The 16,767-nt window shown below is 43.1% G+C and overlaps 4 protein-coding genes and 1 non-coding gene across 7 annotated transcripts; 4 read left to right on the top strand and 1 right to left on the bottom strand.

Moving 5' to 3' along the window:
- The first annotated feature begins 476 nt into the window (after positions 1-476).
- LOC131459522 (cytochrome b-c1 complex subunit Rieske, mitochondrial) lies at positions 477-3,872 on the top strand. The gene is made up of 2 exons (XM_058629443.1): positions 477-733; positions 1,882-3,872. The coding sequence occupies exons 1-2, from the start codon at positions 523-525 to the stop codon at positions 2,490-2,492; spliced, it is 822 nt and encodes a 273-aa protein (XP_058485426.1). The 5' UTR covers positions 477-522; the 3' UTR covers positions 2,493-3,872.
- LOC131460161 (small nucleolar RNA SNORA5) lies at positions 1,463-1,597 on the top strand. The gene has a single exon (XR_009240344.1). It is a non-coding gene; the product is annotated as a small nucleolar RNA SNORA5 (small nucleolar RNA).
- A 1,277-nt stretch (positions 3,873-5,149) lies between the features above and the next one.
- On the top strand, positions 5,150-8,784 carry si:cabz01068815.1 (solute carrier family 51 subunit beta). The gene is made up of 6 exons (XM_058629442.1): positions 5,150-5,411; positions 6,444-6,485; positions 6,588-6,968; positions 7,247-7,363; positions 7,792-7,882; positions 7,990-8,784. Exons 2-6 carry the CDS (start codon positions 6,446-6,448, stop codon positions 8,360-8,362), a joined length of 1,002 nt encoding a protein of 333 aa, XP_058485425.1. The 5' UTR covers positions 5,150-5,411; positions 6,444-6,445; the 3' UTR covers positions 8,363-8,784.
- Positions 8,785-8,887: 103 nt separating this feature from the next.
- On the top strand, positions 8,888-11,253 carry kbtbd13a (kelch repeat and BTB domain containing 13a). The gene has a single exon (XM_058629437.1). It carries the CDS (start codon positions 9,718-9,720, stop codon positions 11,218-11,220), a length of 1,503 nt encoding a protein of 500 aa, XP_058485420.1. The 5' UTR covers positions 8,888-9,717; the 3' UTR covers positions 11,221-11,253.
- Positions 11,254-11,335: 82 nt separating this feature from the next.
- ubap1lb (ubiquitin associated protein 1-like b) lies at positions 11,336-16,432 on the bottom strand. Of its 3 annotated transcripts, XM_058629438.1 has the most exons (6): positions 16,343-16,432; positions 15,633-15,738; positions 14,480-15,076; positions 12,570-12,779; positions 12,193-12,294; positions 11,336-12,089 (listed from the first exon to the last, which is right to left on the bottom strand). In XM_058629438.1, the coding sequence occupies exons 2-6, from the start codon at positions 15,735-15,737 to the stop codon at positions 11,955-11,957; spliced, it is 1,149 nt and encodes a 382-aa protein (XP_058485421.1). In that variant the 5' UTR covers position 15,738; positions 16,343-16,432; the 3' UTR covers positions 11,336-11,954. The 3 variants fall into 3 exon arrangements, with proteins under 3 accessions (XP_058485421.1, XP_058485422.1, XP_058485424.1); XM_058629439.1 differs by lacking the exon at positions 16,343-16,432 and having other exon boundaries at positions 15,633-16,043; XM_058629441.1 differs by lacking the exons at positions 11,336-12,089; positions 12,193-12,294 and having other exon boundaries at positions 12,380-12,779.
- Between the last annotated feature and the right edge of the window lie 335 nt (positions 16,433-16,767).

Below are 16,767 nucleotides of genomic sequence, written 5' to 3'. Positions count from 1 at the left end.
ACTCATCTGGCTTGTGTTTTCACTAATGGACCAAAAAACACAATGACATATTGGAGCAGAACCACAGTCTATAAGAGAATATGAATGATTTATTCTTGTAAATCTGTTTCAGTGTTACTGTAATTATGTAGGGTCCAATAGGGTTGACGCATATGGCACTTGAATGCAACAATATGAAAATCAAGTGTTCTGATCAGGGATTGTTTTTTTTTAAACTGGAATGTTTTGAGGCTTGACAGACAGGACAGACCTTGCTAATGAAGAACTAGAGATACAGTTTTAATCAAGAGCTTTTCAATTAAGTGTCATATCTACAATATCCATAGTCTATTACTAGTAGTCGTAGTAGTTGTATTACTAGTCCTGCCAAATGTCCTTGTTTGTCCTCTGCCCAAAAGGTGGCGGTAATGTAATCCCAACAGAAGTAGAAGTTACGTGACTCTGACGTCATTACGCTCTCTTGCGTCATATCCGTCCGGGCACACAAGGTCGTAGCAGCAGCGTCAACAGCTAGCAGTAGATATGATGTCCCTAGCTGCCCGGTCAGGGGCTTTTTCCCCTTACTTGCAGGCTACCGCTTTCACAGTGGCCGGCCCCCTCAAACCTCTGGTGCCGGGCGTGGTTGTGACGAGCGAGAAGATTTTGTTGGACCCGAAGAAACCGTTCCTGTGCCGAGAGTCACTAAGCGGTCAAACCCCTAAGACTGGGCCCGCGGTGACGGCTAGCGTCAACGGTGAGTGTGTAGTCAGCCACTAGCGTTAGCTTTAGCGTAGAAGGTTAATTCTCTTCTCTTTAGGGGTGAATTGTGTATTCTATCTGATGTGGTCTTTTGTTGTCCTGGGTGGCTAGGTATCCGAATTAACTCGGTATTAAAGCAATCTGAGTTGCGGTGTGGTGAATAATATGTAGACTAAACACAGCCGGTCTCCCGGTGTCACCCCTGATGTTAGCTTCCAATGCTCCGCTCTTGTATAGCAACGGAAGTCGGGTTTCTGCTATAAGTGTCAAAATTCACAGAAAGATGGAGCACATAAGAACTTTTATTTTACACATTTTTACCAGTTTTTCATTAAAAAAAAAACGAGTCAAATTGTAATCTTTTTGTACAAATATTTATCCCTTTTATTACAGTAAACTGAATATTTTTGGTTTCTGGACAAATCTAATCCTATGAGGAAAACATGATTTTTCACTCAAACAACGGGTTGATTACTTGATAAAATAATTGACAGATTCACAGTACTATCACTGCAGACAATAAGGCTACAACGATTATTGGAGTAATCAATTGCTAATCAATTACTACATTTATTGTGAAGTTTTTGATCATCCTTCAATCAGTTTGAGTCGTTCTTGGTTAACCGAGAAAATAATCGCCTGAGTAATGGATTGTGATAATAATCGTTAGTTGCAGCTCTACAATAGTACCTCATACAATCTCATACACTTACAAAACTAAACCAGCAGCCTTGTCAAATTCAGTGTGTTCTTTGCTATGGGCATCACTGGCCAAAATGGCTGCCACAGAGACTGTAGTTCATGGGCCCCACGTCCTTATATCATGGGCAGTGGGGATAAATATGTACTACAGACAAATATTGGGGAAAATAGGGGGAATAAGCCTCACTTTTGAAATGTGAAATTTTGCATAATTGACTGGATCTCATAACAATCTATTCCATGTTAGATTAATGGTGTTTACATATCCGAATTTACATTAACAACATTTACAAATTAAATACAAGATGAAGAATACATTTAAGTCATTAGTCAATGAACAGATATTTTTATAAATTCCTAGGGATACATTGCTTCTCCAATTTAATTAGACACATTTACAGTGTTCACTCCAACTGATCACCCACTTGTTTCCATCTGCAGGCTGTGCAGGAGTCAGATTTGCCCACACAGATATAAAGATACCAGATTTCTCAGACTACAGGCGTCTGGATGTGGTCGACCCCAAAAAGTCATCACAGGAAAGCAGTGAAACCAGGAGAGCTTTCTCCTACCTGGCAACCGGGGCCACTGTCGTGGTGGGTGTCTACAGTGCCAAGGCACTGGTGACTCAGTTTATTTCCACCATGAGTGCCTCAGCTGATGTCCTGGCCCTGTCCAAGATTGAAATCAAGTTGGGCGAAATCCCAGAGGGCAAGAACATGACCTTTAAGTGGAGAGGCAAGCCGTTGTTCGTCCGTCACCGCACAGAGAAGGAGATCGCCACAGAAGCTGAAGTGAATCTTTCTGAGCTGCGAGACCCGGAGCACGACAAAGATCGGGTCATCAACCCGCGCTGGGTCATTGTTCTTGGTGTGTGCACGCATCTGGGCTGTGTGCCCATCGCAAATGCCGGAGAATACGGAGGTTACTACTGTCCCTGCCACGGTTCTCACTATGACGCTTCAGGCCGTATACGAAAGGGTCCCGCCCCTCTCAACTTGGAGGTCCCCTTCTACGAGTTTCCAGAGGAAGACGTGGTGGTGGTGGGATAGAAAACGCTCATCTCACTCCGATCACTCTGGTTACAGCTTGGCAGATATTTGTTCATGTGTCATTTGCATCTGCCAGCAACAGAAAAACTAATCAGCCACAACTGTTCCCTGCAGGTGATGACACAGATGAGCCAAAACATCATCACGACCCCACTCAGACCCGGTATGAACATTCGTTCTGAATATGTTCTGATTGCAAGTGGACAGCTCTAAGTTCACGTCTACACACACCCACATGTGTTTCCTCACATCCGCTCACAAAAACCACATCCAGAAGTTATGTTTCTCGGGACGTTTTTGGCCTCATTGTTTTTAAATGTGTGAACACAAATCCGTCCTGGATGCATTAAAGTCCACTTCACCACCTAATATACTCCAACCTGCTGCAGTTACACACAGAGCTGAGAGTATTTCTACAGCACTCGTAGCTGTAGCCATAATATTAACACTGATCAAAACATGGTACCTCTGTTCTAATGGCAGAAATCTTATACATACACATATCCGTACAATCAGAAACTCAATGTCTGTATTATTGCGTACTGTGTGAGGAGAGGAGTTGTGATCACAAGTGGTCAAAGGAGGACTCATGTTGTGCAAGAAGATGCGTAGCTAAACGCGACAAGAGAAGCAGACATTCAACATCACATATACTAACTGCTGCAAACCACCAAAGAAGAAGAACTCGTGCTAATGCCTGGTGTGAACTGTTGTACTTGGAGCTGGTCACTTGTGATTTTATCTCTCAGGACAGAAGATGATACCAGGTCTGAACAGGGTTTTGTGCCAGTGAGGGTGTTCTGACCAAGCGTGTGTAGGGCTGTCACTTTTTTTCCAAAAATCAATTTTGCGCAAATATCATGTGATATGTTATTCCTTTGAGCTTCTTCAGACGTTTCACGTCCATGTAATTGCTTTGTGATGGGCTGTATATTTTTTTTAAATCTGACGGGATTTTAAGGTTTAATTTCTAACTGATATCTGAATTTCGGAATTAAAAGTGACGGCCCTAGTGTGCTTTGACGCATTCCCTCCATAAGCTGCAGTGTGTAATCAGTCTCAAGCTTCAATTCACTCCATCTGCTCCTCATCAGTGTCATCACTTCCCCACATGTGACTCTGCCAGTGTTGGAGGTCCAGTTATATTTAATGTCATTCGACCACTTCACACAATAAATTTCTGTTACCTCGTAGCTTGGGTTTTAAAAATCATGAACGCCATTCATTTAGAAATTACTGTCCGAGTTAAACATGTGAGCAGCCAGATGCAATCCTCTGCTTTCCTGAACATGATAGAAATGTAAGAGAATACCTGTGCACAGCAGGAACTAATGTATTCAGGTGTGGTGGTAATAAATAATTATATTTTATTTGACAGTCTGCCTCGGTCTCAAGCCTTTCTTTGTCTCATCTTATTAATATACTCATCAAAAGCAGCTTAAGTTTGCTGCTTTATTTAACCTTCTTTAGATTCCTGTTGCTTTGCAAACTGATATACTGACGTATATAGAGAAAATTAGTGATTTTTACGTCACAGCACACAAGACTTGCTGATCCATATAGTCATATAATTTGAGTATTTTTGATTTGATAAATGGTTGATTTGTATGTTCTCTGTAACTGGCATAGTGTAGAATTCTCAAGGCTCTTTTTTTTGGAGTATAAACCGGGGATAAGTAGTGGTTTTGTAAGTGTGTCCCCAGACCTCTGTACAGTATTGCAGGTGTGGAAAGACTAGTGCGCAATACAAGATTGTGTCACAAGGGAAGTTTAGATTCCCTTGTGACACAAACTTACCAGATGAGGCAGGAGTGAAACAGCAATGTCTGTGTCCATGTGAGCTAACGATGGACTGGGGATGGGAGTGTTAACACTCACATCTTCTGGATCCTGGACAGGTCGCCAGTCCATTACAGGTCCACATATAGAGACAAGAGTCTCTGTATTTCGGACTGTGGGAGGGAACTGGAGAACCGGGAGAAAACAGTGTTAACACAAATTCACTGAACACAGTATACACTTCAGTATCACCCACATATTGTTGCATTAAAACTTGTTCTTTATGGTAAATGTATATAAATGTCTATAGCGACCACTCAAAGCTGCTTTACACTACACTTTTGCTATTCATAGAGCACATTTAGCACACATCTTTCATTCACATGCACAGCCGTCAGGAGCAACTTGGGTTAAGTGCCTTGTCCAAGGACACATCGGTGTATAGACTAGCAGAGCTGGAATCAAACCCCCAATCTTCCCCACTCTCTGGTGAGCACAGATCTGACAACATAACTATTTTTGATGCAATGATGTCTCTGGGTTGGTGAAATAAGTCGGACGATGCCTTTCAATGAAGCTGAGAAATACAGTTTCCCACTTCACTGATGCTCATGTTTGATCAGAACCAGTCGCCTAATGAAATTTGACATAATTCTCTCCGTCCCATAAGTGACACAGAGGTTCTTCTCTCCACACGCCCACTATACAAAATAAAATATTCACGAGCACTCTCTGTGTATGTGTATGTTGTTCATAAGTAGGCATTTGACTGATGGGTCACAGACCTTCACTATCAGCAAATAAACTAAACAGTAACCAAGCCACCAGGTCAAAGACCTGACATTTAACTGTCTACACTTTGAAGTAAAGCAACTGTGTGAGTCAGATGTACTATCACGTTCAGGTATTACTGAATCGGATCTGATTGTTAAGATCAGATCTCGTTAAGATAAGGCTTTCTTCCATAAATGTGCGCATAATCATCAGTCGCCTGTTCACTAACAGTGTCTGTTACAGTTCTTTTACAATATGAAGATCACAAGCTCCTCCCCGTGAACTTTGGAAAGGCTTTTGTTGTTGCTGCTCGACATTCACAAGTCACCTTCTTGTCGTCTCGGCCACAAAGAGAACATCACAAAAGTGAGTAGCTCATTCAAACATACGTAGGTCTTGTTTCTTTTTAGAACAGAACACACGATGATTCCAGTTTTGAGTGTTTATGCGTCGTAAATGTGTAGTCAGCATTTATTTGAGATGATTGACGTAGACTTTGGTGGACGTTGTATCAGGGAAGTTGTTTTAGACACGGTTTCTTCTGGTAATATTGATAAAGCTTCATGTCTTACAGTCATGTGCAATGTTTCTTTAGTGTTGTAGTCAAGAGCACACAAACAAACAAATTCATGCATTTATTTTAATCCCAGTCAGATTACCGCAAATTACTTTTTTCTGCCTCTTCCAACAAAATAAGATGCTGTTCATTCAAAACACCGCAGCCAGATTCATCACCAGGTCCAACAGAAGGAGAAACATTTCACTGATTTTACGACCCTTCAAAATTGTAATAATGATTGTTTTTGAGGCTCGTATGAGAATAAGGGCTCTTAAGTACACAGCTGACCTCCTGACCCCGGTGAGCCTAAATGCAACAGGAGAGCCTCTGGTAGATCATTACTGGCAATTCCATGGTCCAACCTCAGAACTAAAACTCTCTCTCCCATTCTGGTCCCCCAGTTGTGGAAAGCCGTATCGGAGGAGATCAGGAAATCAATGATTTTAAGCTTTGATTTATTTTGATTTTATATCTTTGTCTTATTGATTGTTTTAATGGTTTGTTATTTGAATCTTTTATCCTTACCCTGCGTATCATCATTGTATTCAGTCAAGTGTTCTGAGAAGCACTTTAGTCAAAATAAAAGTTATGGTTATATTATTTTTGCGGGGTTTGGTGCATTGTTGCATTATATATTGAGTACATACTGCTGTGAAATGCACGCAGCTCGTGGAAAAAATGTATGCTACTATTTTAACACAGTTTCCTACATCACAGTATAATTTTATTTATTTATTTTACTTAAATGAAGTTTAGCGACATAATGAATCTTACAAAAGATATATTTCAGAAACTGACATTGCTCTGCTTTTTAAATAACAGTACATTATCCTCTTTAGGTATGTTTAGTGTCGGGATCCTGCTGTTCCTCCTCCTGTCAGGTAAAATGATGCTCTTTCTATCACATTTATGATTTATGCTTCATATATTTGTATAATTTGATTTAAAAAAAACAAACAAAAAAAACACCTGTTACTCTGTAGGGGGGAGAGCGTTCATGATCTACAACACCCACCACAGCCTGTGTCTGGAGGACTCAGCGACAAGTCCAGTCCTGCTGAAGAGGTGCAACCCGGACTCTGAGTTCCAGCAGTGGGTCTGGATCGGTCAGGGAATGTTGATGTGTATCGGCTCGTCCAGGTGTTTGTCAGCGCAGCAGATGAAGCCAGTCTGGACCAGGTCCTGTGGGGGGCCGGATGAGGAGGCTGCAGGGTTAATGTGGGACTGTGACAGGGACAGACTCATGAGCAGGAACATGTCAATGCTGCTGGCAGTGGACGGCCAACACCTGACTCTGAGTCTAAAGAGCAAACACTCAAAGTGGAGGTCTTTGGACGAGGGCGACATCTGCCAAGAAAAACTCCGTAAGTAAGGGAGAAAGTAAAAGTAGAATTATTGGGCTTTATTAAAAGGAACGTTTACTTGTGTTGCATATTGGCACCCTCTGCACCAAGAACCAGCACAAGACAGGCAAGTGTCTGGTTACAGTGAGTGAGTGGTTACAAACTGACACAAACATCAGTTTCCAGTTAGAAAAGACTCAAATTGCAATAACTTTTTTTTACTTGTGTCCATCTGTCTCTCAGGTAGAGTGATGGATTAGTACCTCAAACAATCTCATCCCTTTAAACTTGTGCTTCAGGACTCAGGAGGGCCTCTGCTGATCCAGACGAGTTTGCTGAGGAGCATCCAGATGAGATGGAGGGCATGACAGAAGAAACAAAAGCGTATCTCCGCTGGTTTCATCGCACAGAGGACCGTACGTGCTCTGACAAAGTCATATCATTATGTCATTGATAATCTAATCTGTCAAGACTGTGTTGAAAAGGATCATGTGGCATCTCCATTCATCTGCTGACACTGTCAGACACTGGTCACTCAGTGGTTTCAAACATCCGCGAGGCTCTGAAAGGAAGTTCCTCACCTCTTTTCCTAAAGAACTGAATACAAAAACATGCAGATTTGGGCAAATTGGACACTCTAAATTGACAGTAGTGTGAGAGTGGATGGTTGTTTGTCTCTGTGTGGCCCTGTGATGGACTGATGACTTGTCCAGGGTGAACCCCAGGGTCCCCACAACCTTCATGTGGAGGATGAAGTGGTAGAAGATGGATGTTTTCATAGAGGTGGCGAGGATGTAATACCACACTGCTTGTTCACCAAAGTGTTCTATTCTTCCTATCGCAGCAACCACATGGAAGTTTGTGCTGCTGGGACTGTCTTTCGTCTGCCTTCTTGTTGGTTTTCTGCTGCTGGGGATGGGAGCCATGGCCAACAAGTATGACCTAACATTACACCATTGTTGATGGCAAAACATGTCGTGTGTCACATCATTTTGAAAGCCGGTGACAGGCGACTGTTTCCTTCCTTTTTTTCCCCCCACAGGAACAGAAAAAAGATAGCTAAGTACAAGGCAGCGGCAGCAGCGTCATCCGCGATTGAGAAGAACGAAGATGAGAGGCTGCAGATGACCTCACTCCACAAAGATGATAGCAACTGCAAAGCCTCACCGCCATCTCCTGGCAACGGAGAAGTGGACCCGCTCAGGGCGGGAAGAATTGTGGTCACGTGGAAAGATGGCAACACCTCCTGCCTGTACCCGGATCCTGAAGAACAGAAGCAGGAGGAGGAGGGGAAGAAAGAGGAGGAGAAGAAAGAGGAGGAGAAGGAAGAGGAGGAGGAGGAGGAGGAGAAGAAACAGTCACTGGAGTCAGAGGCTGAGATGTACACTCAAGATGAAGTGAAGACAGTGGAGTGAAGAGTTGAGATTGCAGATTCAATGATAATCTCAACATATTTGACACAATTCATAGTACTTATGTAGAGAAATTTGATTAGATACGATGACATTACAGTTCATTCGCAGCACTTATGTCTTTGTTTTTTAAAGGATCTGTCTAATCTGTATTTTGTAAAATATACTCATTTGCTTTCTTAGATGATTTTTACTCTACAGCTCAGTTGCATCCAGTTTTAATATGTAAAGAAGAGTAACACAACATTTTTTACAGTTTTTTTTATTAACAGTTTTTATCAGACAGTTTACAGCCTTATGGAGTCTTGTTGTGGCAACGTACCATTATAATACTGAAAACTGTGCTCATTGAAGTATCTGACACTCACACTGTAACTCAGCAGATGATACAATCGTAAATCACCAATAAATAATCTAAATCTAAATATGTATTCTGGGAAGAAGGAGAATGATCACATTCCTCACTGTAATTGGATTAAAACAACAGGAAGTTGGCCATTTTGAATTTAGTGGCTTTTTGGAGGGGTATTTTGCACGTGCCAAATTTCTACTGTAACTTACACCTTGTGTCTTGAACGCATCATGACAGCAATATACAATCAAAGTCACAGCACCACTATGTTATACAGGTGCATAATAATGAGAAGTACAGTGTGACTCGTCTGTACTTTGTTTACCAAACTTCCTGCACGGAACACATCATGTCATGTCTGATGTCGCCCTCTGTCTTTAACTAGTTAAAGTGGATGATTGGAGGCCTGACTCTGGCGCCACCCACTGGACACAGAAAGCAACAGCAGCTTCCTTTACATCCAGAACTCTTCCCAGAGCTATGTCCTCACATAGCCAGCCAACAATTGGGTGCACAGGTGCATGAGAGTGTCCGTCCAGTCCGTGCCACTTGAAGCACTAGTTGTTTAATTTTTCTTTGACACAGTCAAGAACATACATATTTCATTATTGGTTAAGAAAGCACCACTGCCTCCGTGCAACAGGACAGCATCAACAAGGAGTAATAATAGTTTATGTCACTAATATAAACAAGAATAGTAATAAGTCCTGCATGTCCTTGTGAGTTTCAATGGCTGGCATCTATATTGTAATCAAGAGGAGCGACCTGCTCAAGGGCAAATCTTCAGCTGTCCCACAGCTGTCAACCACAAACAAAGAGCAATATGAATCATCAGCACACTTTCAGCGACCCTGCAATTATCCAGCTCCTGAATCGCGTCACATGTCTGCCTGCTATGTATAGAGTCTGTCCTCAGAGCTGGACAGGAGGCATTCACTCTGCCAGGGAGTGAGTGAGTGGTGAGACAGTGTAAATGGTCTGGGTCAGACTCTGAGCAGGAGATGTCATGAAGCTGTGCAACAAAGAGGAGGTGATGGAGTCCAGCGACTCTAAGCCGCCGCCACCACCACCACCACCACCACACAGGCTGAGGATCAACATTACTGGCAACTCTTTCTTTGTGGACAGAGGCACTCTGGCTGAGAACTGTGAGTACTTCAGGGCATTGTTCCAGTCAGGGATGATAGAGTGCCAGAAAGAAGAGATTCAACTGCAATGTGTCGGAGTTCTGGGTTTCTCGGTCTTGCTGCGAGTCCTGGACGGGGAGCGGCCAGCGCTCAACAGTGACCAGATAGTGGAAGCCATTGAGTGTACGGCTTTTCTGCAGGTGTCGGCCCTCACCAAGCACTTGATCAATGTCATCAACTCTGAAAACTGTTTGCTCATGTACCATACAGCAGCCACCTATGGTGTGTGGGAGCTGTCCCACAGCTCAGCCTTGTTCATCAGAGACATGTACGCAGACCTGAGGGACGAACTTCACACTCTACCCAACAAGCTGGTCGACTACATCCAATCTCTTCTGCCGAGCAGCTACATGGCTGTGTGCAGCCACTCTCCGTCCACAGAGCTGCTGCCGGACGTCCAGAGGACGGTCTGGTACCTGGAGGAAGAGCCCAGAGAGTGGAAGGTCCTGACACATCTCCCCGCGAGCACCAGCACCACCATGGCAGGTGTGGCCGTTCTCCAGAACAGACTCTACATAATTGGAGGGGTGCATGATGTGAGCAAGAAGGTGGTCGAGACGGGTTTCTGCTACGACCCTGAAACAAACGCATGGTCGACCATCTGTGGCCCCCAGCAACTGCGCTACAACCTCACTCTGATAGGACATGAGGACTGCCTGTATGCTGTAGGAGGGGAGTACAACAAGAAGGCCATGTCGTCTGTGGAGAGGTACCAAGTGTCTGATGGGAGCTGGAGTTTTGTGTCTGCACTCCCTTTCCCTGCAGCCTCAGTGGCCTCTGCTGTAGCCATGAACAGGATGTTTATCTGTCTATGGCGAGGACAAGGGGCCACAGATATCTTTGAATACACGTCTAAACCAGATCAGTGGCTTCTGGTCACCACACTGGTACGCCAGCACAGTTATGGGATTTATATGGTGGCCCATAATGACAACCTGTACGTGATGCGAAATGGACCCTGCGAGGACTTCTTGCGGTGTGTGATCGACTGCTACAGTCTGACCTCTGGACAGTGGACGGCCATGTCCGGCCAGTATGGGAACAGTAAGGGCTCACTGCTCACTGCTGTGGTGAGAGGAGACTCCGTGTTCACCCTCAGCAGACAGGTGACCACCGAGTACACTGTGGACCGTTACAGATGGCGACCGAAACGTGAGATGCAAGGTTTCGGCAGAATTGGATCCATGTATACATTCCTACTGAGGCTGCCTAAAGCCTCAATGTTAATCACTGACAACAGTTTGGATGTGACTAACGATCAGAACATCAAGCTCCTCAGCGAGTGTCCTATATTGTCTCCACAGTGCTCGGCTAACCTGTAGGAACTGCAAATAAAAACACACAAAAATATAAAACAGGGTCTGAAGGAGGTGAAAGACACTTTAGACACAATAGTTGGAATGGTGTCTGTCGATGGTGGTAATATGACGCCAGATTATTGATCTTCTGTGTCATAAATGTAAAGTTCTTCTTGTGATTATGAGGCAGAACTGCTCCATAAGCACCTTCGATAATAATAAAATGTAAAAACCTAATGAAGATAATACGCGGATGACGCAGAATATCAGTAAATGATAGTTTCTGAGGTGTGGTTGTCTGAAGACACAGTCTCACAGCTGACTGCTCACAAAAGTGGAAAACCTGCATTTGAAATATGTATATTACATTATATTCATTACAAAGAAATGTACTGTTCGATGATCCATAGTGAACATAATATCTGCAGGAAAGTCTGAATAAAATGAGCCATTTTGAATAAAAATAAGTGATTATTTTCTGTGGATTTTGCAAACTGTCAGACACAGTGCGCATTAGATTGCACCAGAATAAAGACACATACACCGTGCTATTACAGTTTCTTACATCACTTTAGATAATACATGTTTTATTCCAAACTAATGATCATGAAAATAATAAATAATACAGTATCGTCATCGTTCAACACCATCCATCTTTGGACACAATTATCCGTGTTCAATCATTCCTCCAAACGCGGTTTCCAGACAGATTTTGCAGCGCATGAGAGATTTCAAAAGGTCGTCGTGTGAAGTGTGTGTCATGACACGCGCATCATCAGCTCCTCGAGGGCTCGTTCTCGGTGGTTCTCGTGCACCAGCAGCACTTCTTTAATGGCATTCTGCTGAAAGCCCATCTCATTAAACTGACTCAGCAAATGTAGGAACTCCTCTGCCTTAAGAAGAAGAAGAAGAAGAAGAAGAAATGATCGCACACACTTGTGTAAAAAGAGAGGTGTACGTTTGAACACTAAAGATGTAAAAGATGTAGCTCCTGACCTTAGTTTCACAGTTTTGAAACATCTCCAGAGCCTCTTCGACCTGAGCCATGTCGTAACCCAGCTGACACAGGTGGTCACATGCAACCAGGTAACTCAAGACCTGCAGAAACACACACAGGTTGATTGACATTCATATACCAACACACAAAAGTAAATAAATCAATGGTAGAGGGAGTCGTCTTTGAACAGGAAGGTTGTGGCTTTTATTCCCTTTGGTCGGGGAGTTTTCAAAGCATCATCCAGTACATTTGTGTATTGGTCACAATTGGTTCCAAGGATTGTATTGGAGAGATGTCAACAGCAGCTATAAATGGCAGCGATTTAGAGGTGATGGCAGTGATGTGAAGGGCAGACGGTCTAACAGACTTGACTGACCTGATCTGGTGTCTGCTGGCCAGTCTTCTGCAGGGCGATGATAGCAGTATGGAATGGGTAGCCGCGGGCTGTGATGGCTTCCAGCACCTCTCTCTCCTCTGAGCTCAGAGCTGACAGGAGCTCTGCTGATGAGTCCAAACCAGATGAGGCGAGACCACGGGGGGGTGAGGTCATAGGAGGGTTCCCACAGGAGTCTGGACTACGAGATGCCTAGGAAACAGCACAGTGTATGAGTGTCCAGTATGTGTTTCTAGAATAATCAATACAAGGCCACGAGGACAGAGAGTGACGCTCAGTCAGACACTCTAATGCACATGTGTCAAACTGGTGGCCCGGGGGCCACATGTGGCCCTCCAATCGATTACATGCGGCCCGTCCACCACTGTGCAAGGTGATGGAATAGAGACAGAATATAAGACTAAATGTATTTGCCGGCAATATTTTTATAATAGTAATAAGACATTCGGTTGTAATCATTGCTTTATTAAATGTATTACACTCAACATGAAATTACACATATTTACGCTGTTATAATCACAATTATCCTTGTCATTATTTGCTAGATTTTCAATTTAATACTCCGTTTTTGTGCATCATAAATATGTTTTTATTGTGAATCATTTTATAACATAACAAGCACTTTTACACTGCAATTCTGTTGTTTTTTCCACTTTTTTTCCTCTATGATGCTCATTGGCCCCCAGGTCATTTGAGTTTGACACCCCTGCGAGTCTAATGTGTCTCACGTTGTTTGTGTAACTCTGACCGCAGGCTGGGGTAGCAGAGTAACCCTGAGATGAATCGAGATTCTGCTAATCCTGATGAGCCACTTATAACCTGGCTGGATTCAAGCAGCAGACTTTACACAGTCTATACTTAGAGTCCAAAACCTGGAAAAAATGTTTACAATGTGAGGCAGAAAAAAAAAAAAGGCTGAGGACTGATTTCCTCTTTCAGCGAACACAGTGCTATAAAAAGACTGAGCGACGTGAGAGGTATTAAGCTTTCAAGGATTAAACCTGAGCAGAAATAGAAAGGGCCGTTCTGCTCCGTTGTGCAGTGACGATTCATTGTGATGCCTGTCTGTTCCCAGCTTAGGCGAGTTGGTTTATAGCACAGTCCAGCAACAATGTAAGCTGTTTTTGCAGTTTTTGGGAGTGAGGCTATCTTTACTTGCAGACTATAAAGCGCTAATTATCCCACAACCACAACTCTCTGTGACAGTGTGAGCCTGTTAAAGTGTGGGTATAGGGTGTAAATGAAACTCACTCAGTGAAAGTTCATACAGAAGCTGACTCTAAATTAGAAAACATTTAATGGATTATAATTGGTTACCCTGCTTTGCTTTGCAGAGCTGAAACAGAGAGTGTCTTGTGTCGATGATAGAAGTACACACTGATGGTGTGGTGAGTAAAACTAGAGCATCACTGCTTGTGAATATTTAATTCATTCATTCATTATCTACCACTTTTTCCTCCACATGAGGATGGCGGGGAGCTGGATCCAATTCCAGCTGACATAAGGTGAAAAGTGGGGTCACACCCTGGACAAGTAACCACTTCGTCACAGGGCAAATATACAAACTAACCATTCACTCTCACATTATATTTGAATATTAAAGTGTGGTACTGAGACGAAAGGCTTCCAGTTAGATTACAAGGCTAAATGAACTCATTACAGATTATTTTTTCAGTTGATGCCCAGGACTGTAGGACACAATTGAGAATGACCGTGTCAGCTTCCATGAGGCTTTTTGCCTATCAGGGTTCTACTATCAACTTCAGTTTCTAGTTGGAAAAGGATGTGAGATAAAGGGGAAGAGGGCAAGCATTTGAAGGCTAGTTCCTGGCAGTGTGGCATGGGTGTGCATAGTGACTTCAAAAACATGAACTATCTCTTTAGTGTCTTACCGTTGTGTTGTGGTTGGTGATGCTGGGGAGCCTTTGGACTCCAGCTTTGGTGTTGGGGGATCTGCAGTTAAGGATTCTGTATGAGGACGCGCTCTGGGTTTGGTTCTCCGCTTTGGGATGGTGTTGTGCAGATGTTTTGGGTGAGGTGAGGGAACACTGTCTCAGGTTCTTCCTGCGCTGATGTGGCAAACTGCTCAGACAGGCTGGAGGGTGCAGCAGGTCTGGGACGAAGGCCTTCCGCTGCCCGCACTGTTGGGAAGCAGCAGGACACTCTCCGCTTGAGTGATTCAGTGCTGACACGTGTGTCTGCACTTTATCTGCAGCGCTCTCCCCTTCATCCTCAGAGTCTGAGATGGTAAACTTTGTGCGCAGGATGTCGGGGTTGAGGCTGTAGGAGCGCTTTCGAGGGTTGGGCTCCCAGAAGTCGGAGCTGTGGCGGCTGGCCAGGCGGCTCTGCTGAGGGCTGCTGAACATCATCCAGTATGGTGGACATGATGGCAGCAGTTCTGATGAAGAGGAGGAAAGCTGTGGCTGGTGCTGACTGGTGAAGCCATTCTGCAGCCCGGTGAGCACCCAGTTCTCCAGGTTGAACTCATACTGTCACGTGGGAGACAACATTTTAGTGACGTGAAGTATGGTCATGTGACAAAAAAATACTTTTTTTTAACAAAAAAGCACACCTAGTAAAATCTATACTTAAGTTACAAGTTCTTAAGAATACATTATTCTTGCCATGAGACTGAAGTTTGTGTTGTTTTATGAATCACTCACGCCCCACACTGCTGAGTGTGAGATGAGTCACTGTTGCCTGTTTCCCTATTTAAGTTCAGAAATGTTTATTTTGTGACTTTGGTGGTTGAAATCATTCTTTTGTTTTGACAGTAGTATAGCAGAAGTTCCACATCGTCACAAGCTCAAAACACTAATTTTCCTCTTTGGATTTTGTTGCGGGAGAGTGAGCAATTTACAGACTTCGTCCCATGGCAAGAAACAACTAAAATCCGTGTTTCCTTGTGTCTCTGCTGGCTCCCATGTTTTTCACAGACAGATATGTTAATCTACAACCACACCTCAACAACATGAACTTTTCCTTTAAAGCCAATCATTTATTGATTTACTTCCTGACTGAGGAAACATGAGGAGACACACTCACCTCAGTGTGCTGCAGTATGGTGAGGTAGTCAGGGAGGACAACTTTGATGTCTTCGATGACTTCCTGTGTCACAGCCTGTGGCATCTTGAGGGGGACACTGTCCATACTGCTCAGTTCACAGACAGACAATGACACAGTTCAAGTTTTAGGTCTCGGCTGGAGTAACTTGGAGTAAATACTAAACAGACAGATGGTGCAGGACTTAATGCAGTAGAGGACAGATGCTCTATCAGCTTGTTGTGTCTCTGACGTTCAAAAACACCCACACTCGTAGCAGTCTGCCGAAAACAATATGCTGTAACAGTAGCTACTTTTAATTTCAGAGCAACAAACATTATATTATTCCACAAACCTGGAAAAGATGTGAACAATATGAAAATTAAAAGATATCTGCTAAATTACTGTTTCATACCGAGTTGTGTTTGGGGAGTTTTATTTTGTTTGTTCGATGTTATGAATTACATCCCTTTGAGGATCATATTTTTGATTTTTTTTAACCGTTTTGTAACAATTTTTTACTTAAAAGTGTGACATAAATAATGTTTATTGTTCCCTATAAATGTACCACCTTGCAGGATGAGTGAAAGAAAGCAGCCAACAGTTGTTTTTTTCAGTTATTTTAAGTAGTTTATATATTTTTTTCAATTTAATCTCTATATTTGAATATTTAAATCTAAAATTACTTATTTTTTTAAAAAAGGTGAACCTACCCTTGTCTGGCAGAAGCTGGATTGTCCGTGTTTCTGCTCCAAGTGTCTTTGTGTCTGTGAAGCGTCCGTGCACTACGGGGTTACATTAAGAGACGGTGCATTAAGCAGAAGCACCTGGTTCTAGACTAATCTTCTGACTGACAGTAAACCCATCAGCTGATTTACTGCTCACACACTCACACACGCAAATAGAGAAAACATCAACAATTACGTCAGACTGAACTTTGAACTACATTAGGAGTCCAAATTAAGTCACCATGAATGAAGAAGTGGCCCAAAAATAAAATGTAATATCAATGCCATTAAGAACCAAATTATGTTCGGTCATCAGGTTTCTATGGAATCCACTGTAAGCTATATTACACAAACGAAAACTGTGTTTTAGTGCCGATAAATAATGCTCTCAGAGAGTAAAGAAATAACAA

Source organism: Solea solea, chromosome 5 (assembly GCF_958295425.1).
Source record: "Solea solea chromosome 5, fSolSol10.1, whole genome shotgun sequence".
Lineage (NCBI taxonomy): Eukaryota > Metazoa > Chordata > Actinopteri > Pleuronectiformes > Soleidae > Solea > Solea solea.
Note: the sequence above shows the minus strand (reverse complement) of the source record. Positions and strands in the feature narration are given on the sequence as shown.

Bases quoted from the DNA above. Each gene is read 5' to 3' on its own strand.
- LOC131459522 (XM_058629443.1), top strand. From the start codon at position 523: ATGATGTCCCTAGCTGCCCGGTCAGGGGCTTTTTCCCCTTACTTGCAG. The intron at 734-1,881 runs GTGAGTGTGTAG...TTCCATCTGCAG, and splicing joins GGTGACGGCTAGCGTCAACG to GCTGTGCAGGAGTCAGATTT.
- si:cabz01068815.1 (XM_058629442.1), top strand. From the start codon at position 6,446: ATGTTTAGTGTCGGGATCCTGCTGTTCCTCCTCCTGTCAG. The intron at 6,486-6,587 runs GTAAAATGATGC...GTTACTCTGTAG, and splicing joins GCTGTTCCTCCTCCTGTCAG to GGGGGAGAGCGTTCATGATC. The intron at 7,364-7,791 runs GTACGTGCTCTG...TTCCTATCGCAG, and splicing joins GTTTCATCGCACAGAGGACC to CAACCACATGGAAGTTTGTG.
- kbtbd13a (XM_058629437.1), top strand. From the start codon at position 9,718: ATGAAGCTGTGCAACAAAGAGGAGGTGATGGAGTCCAGCGACTCTAAG.
- ubap1lb (XM_058629438.1), bottom strand. From the start codon at position 15,737: ATGGACAGTGTCCCCCTCAAGATGCCACAGGCTGTGACACAGGAAGTC. The intron at 15,077-15,632 runs GTGAGTGTGTCT...CCCACGTGACAG, and splicing joins CCATACTGCAGCACACTGAG to TATGAGTTCAACCTGGAGAA. The intron at 12,295-12,569 runs GTCAGTCAAGTC...GTGTTTCTGCAG, and splicing joins GCCAGCAGACACCAGATCAG to GTCTTGAGTTACCTGGTTGC.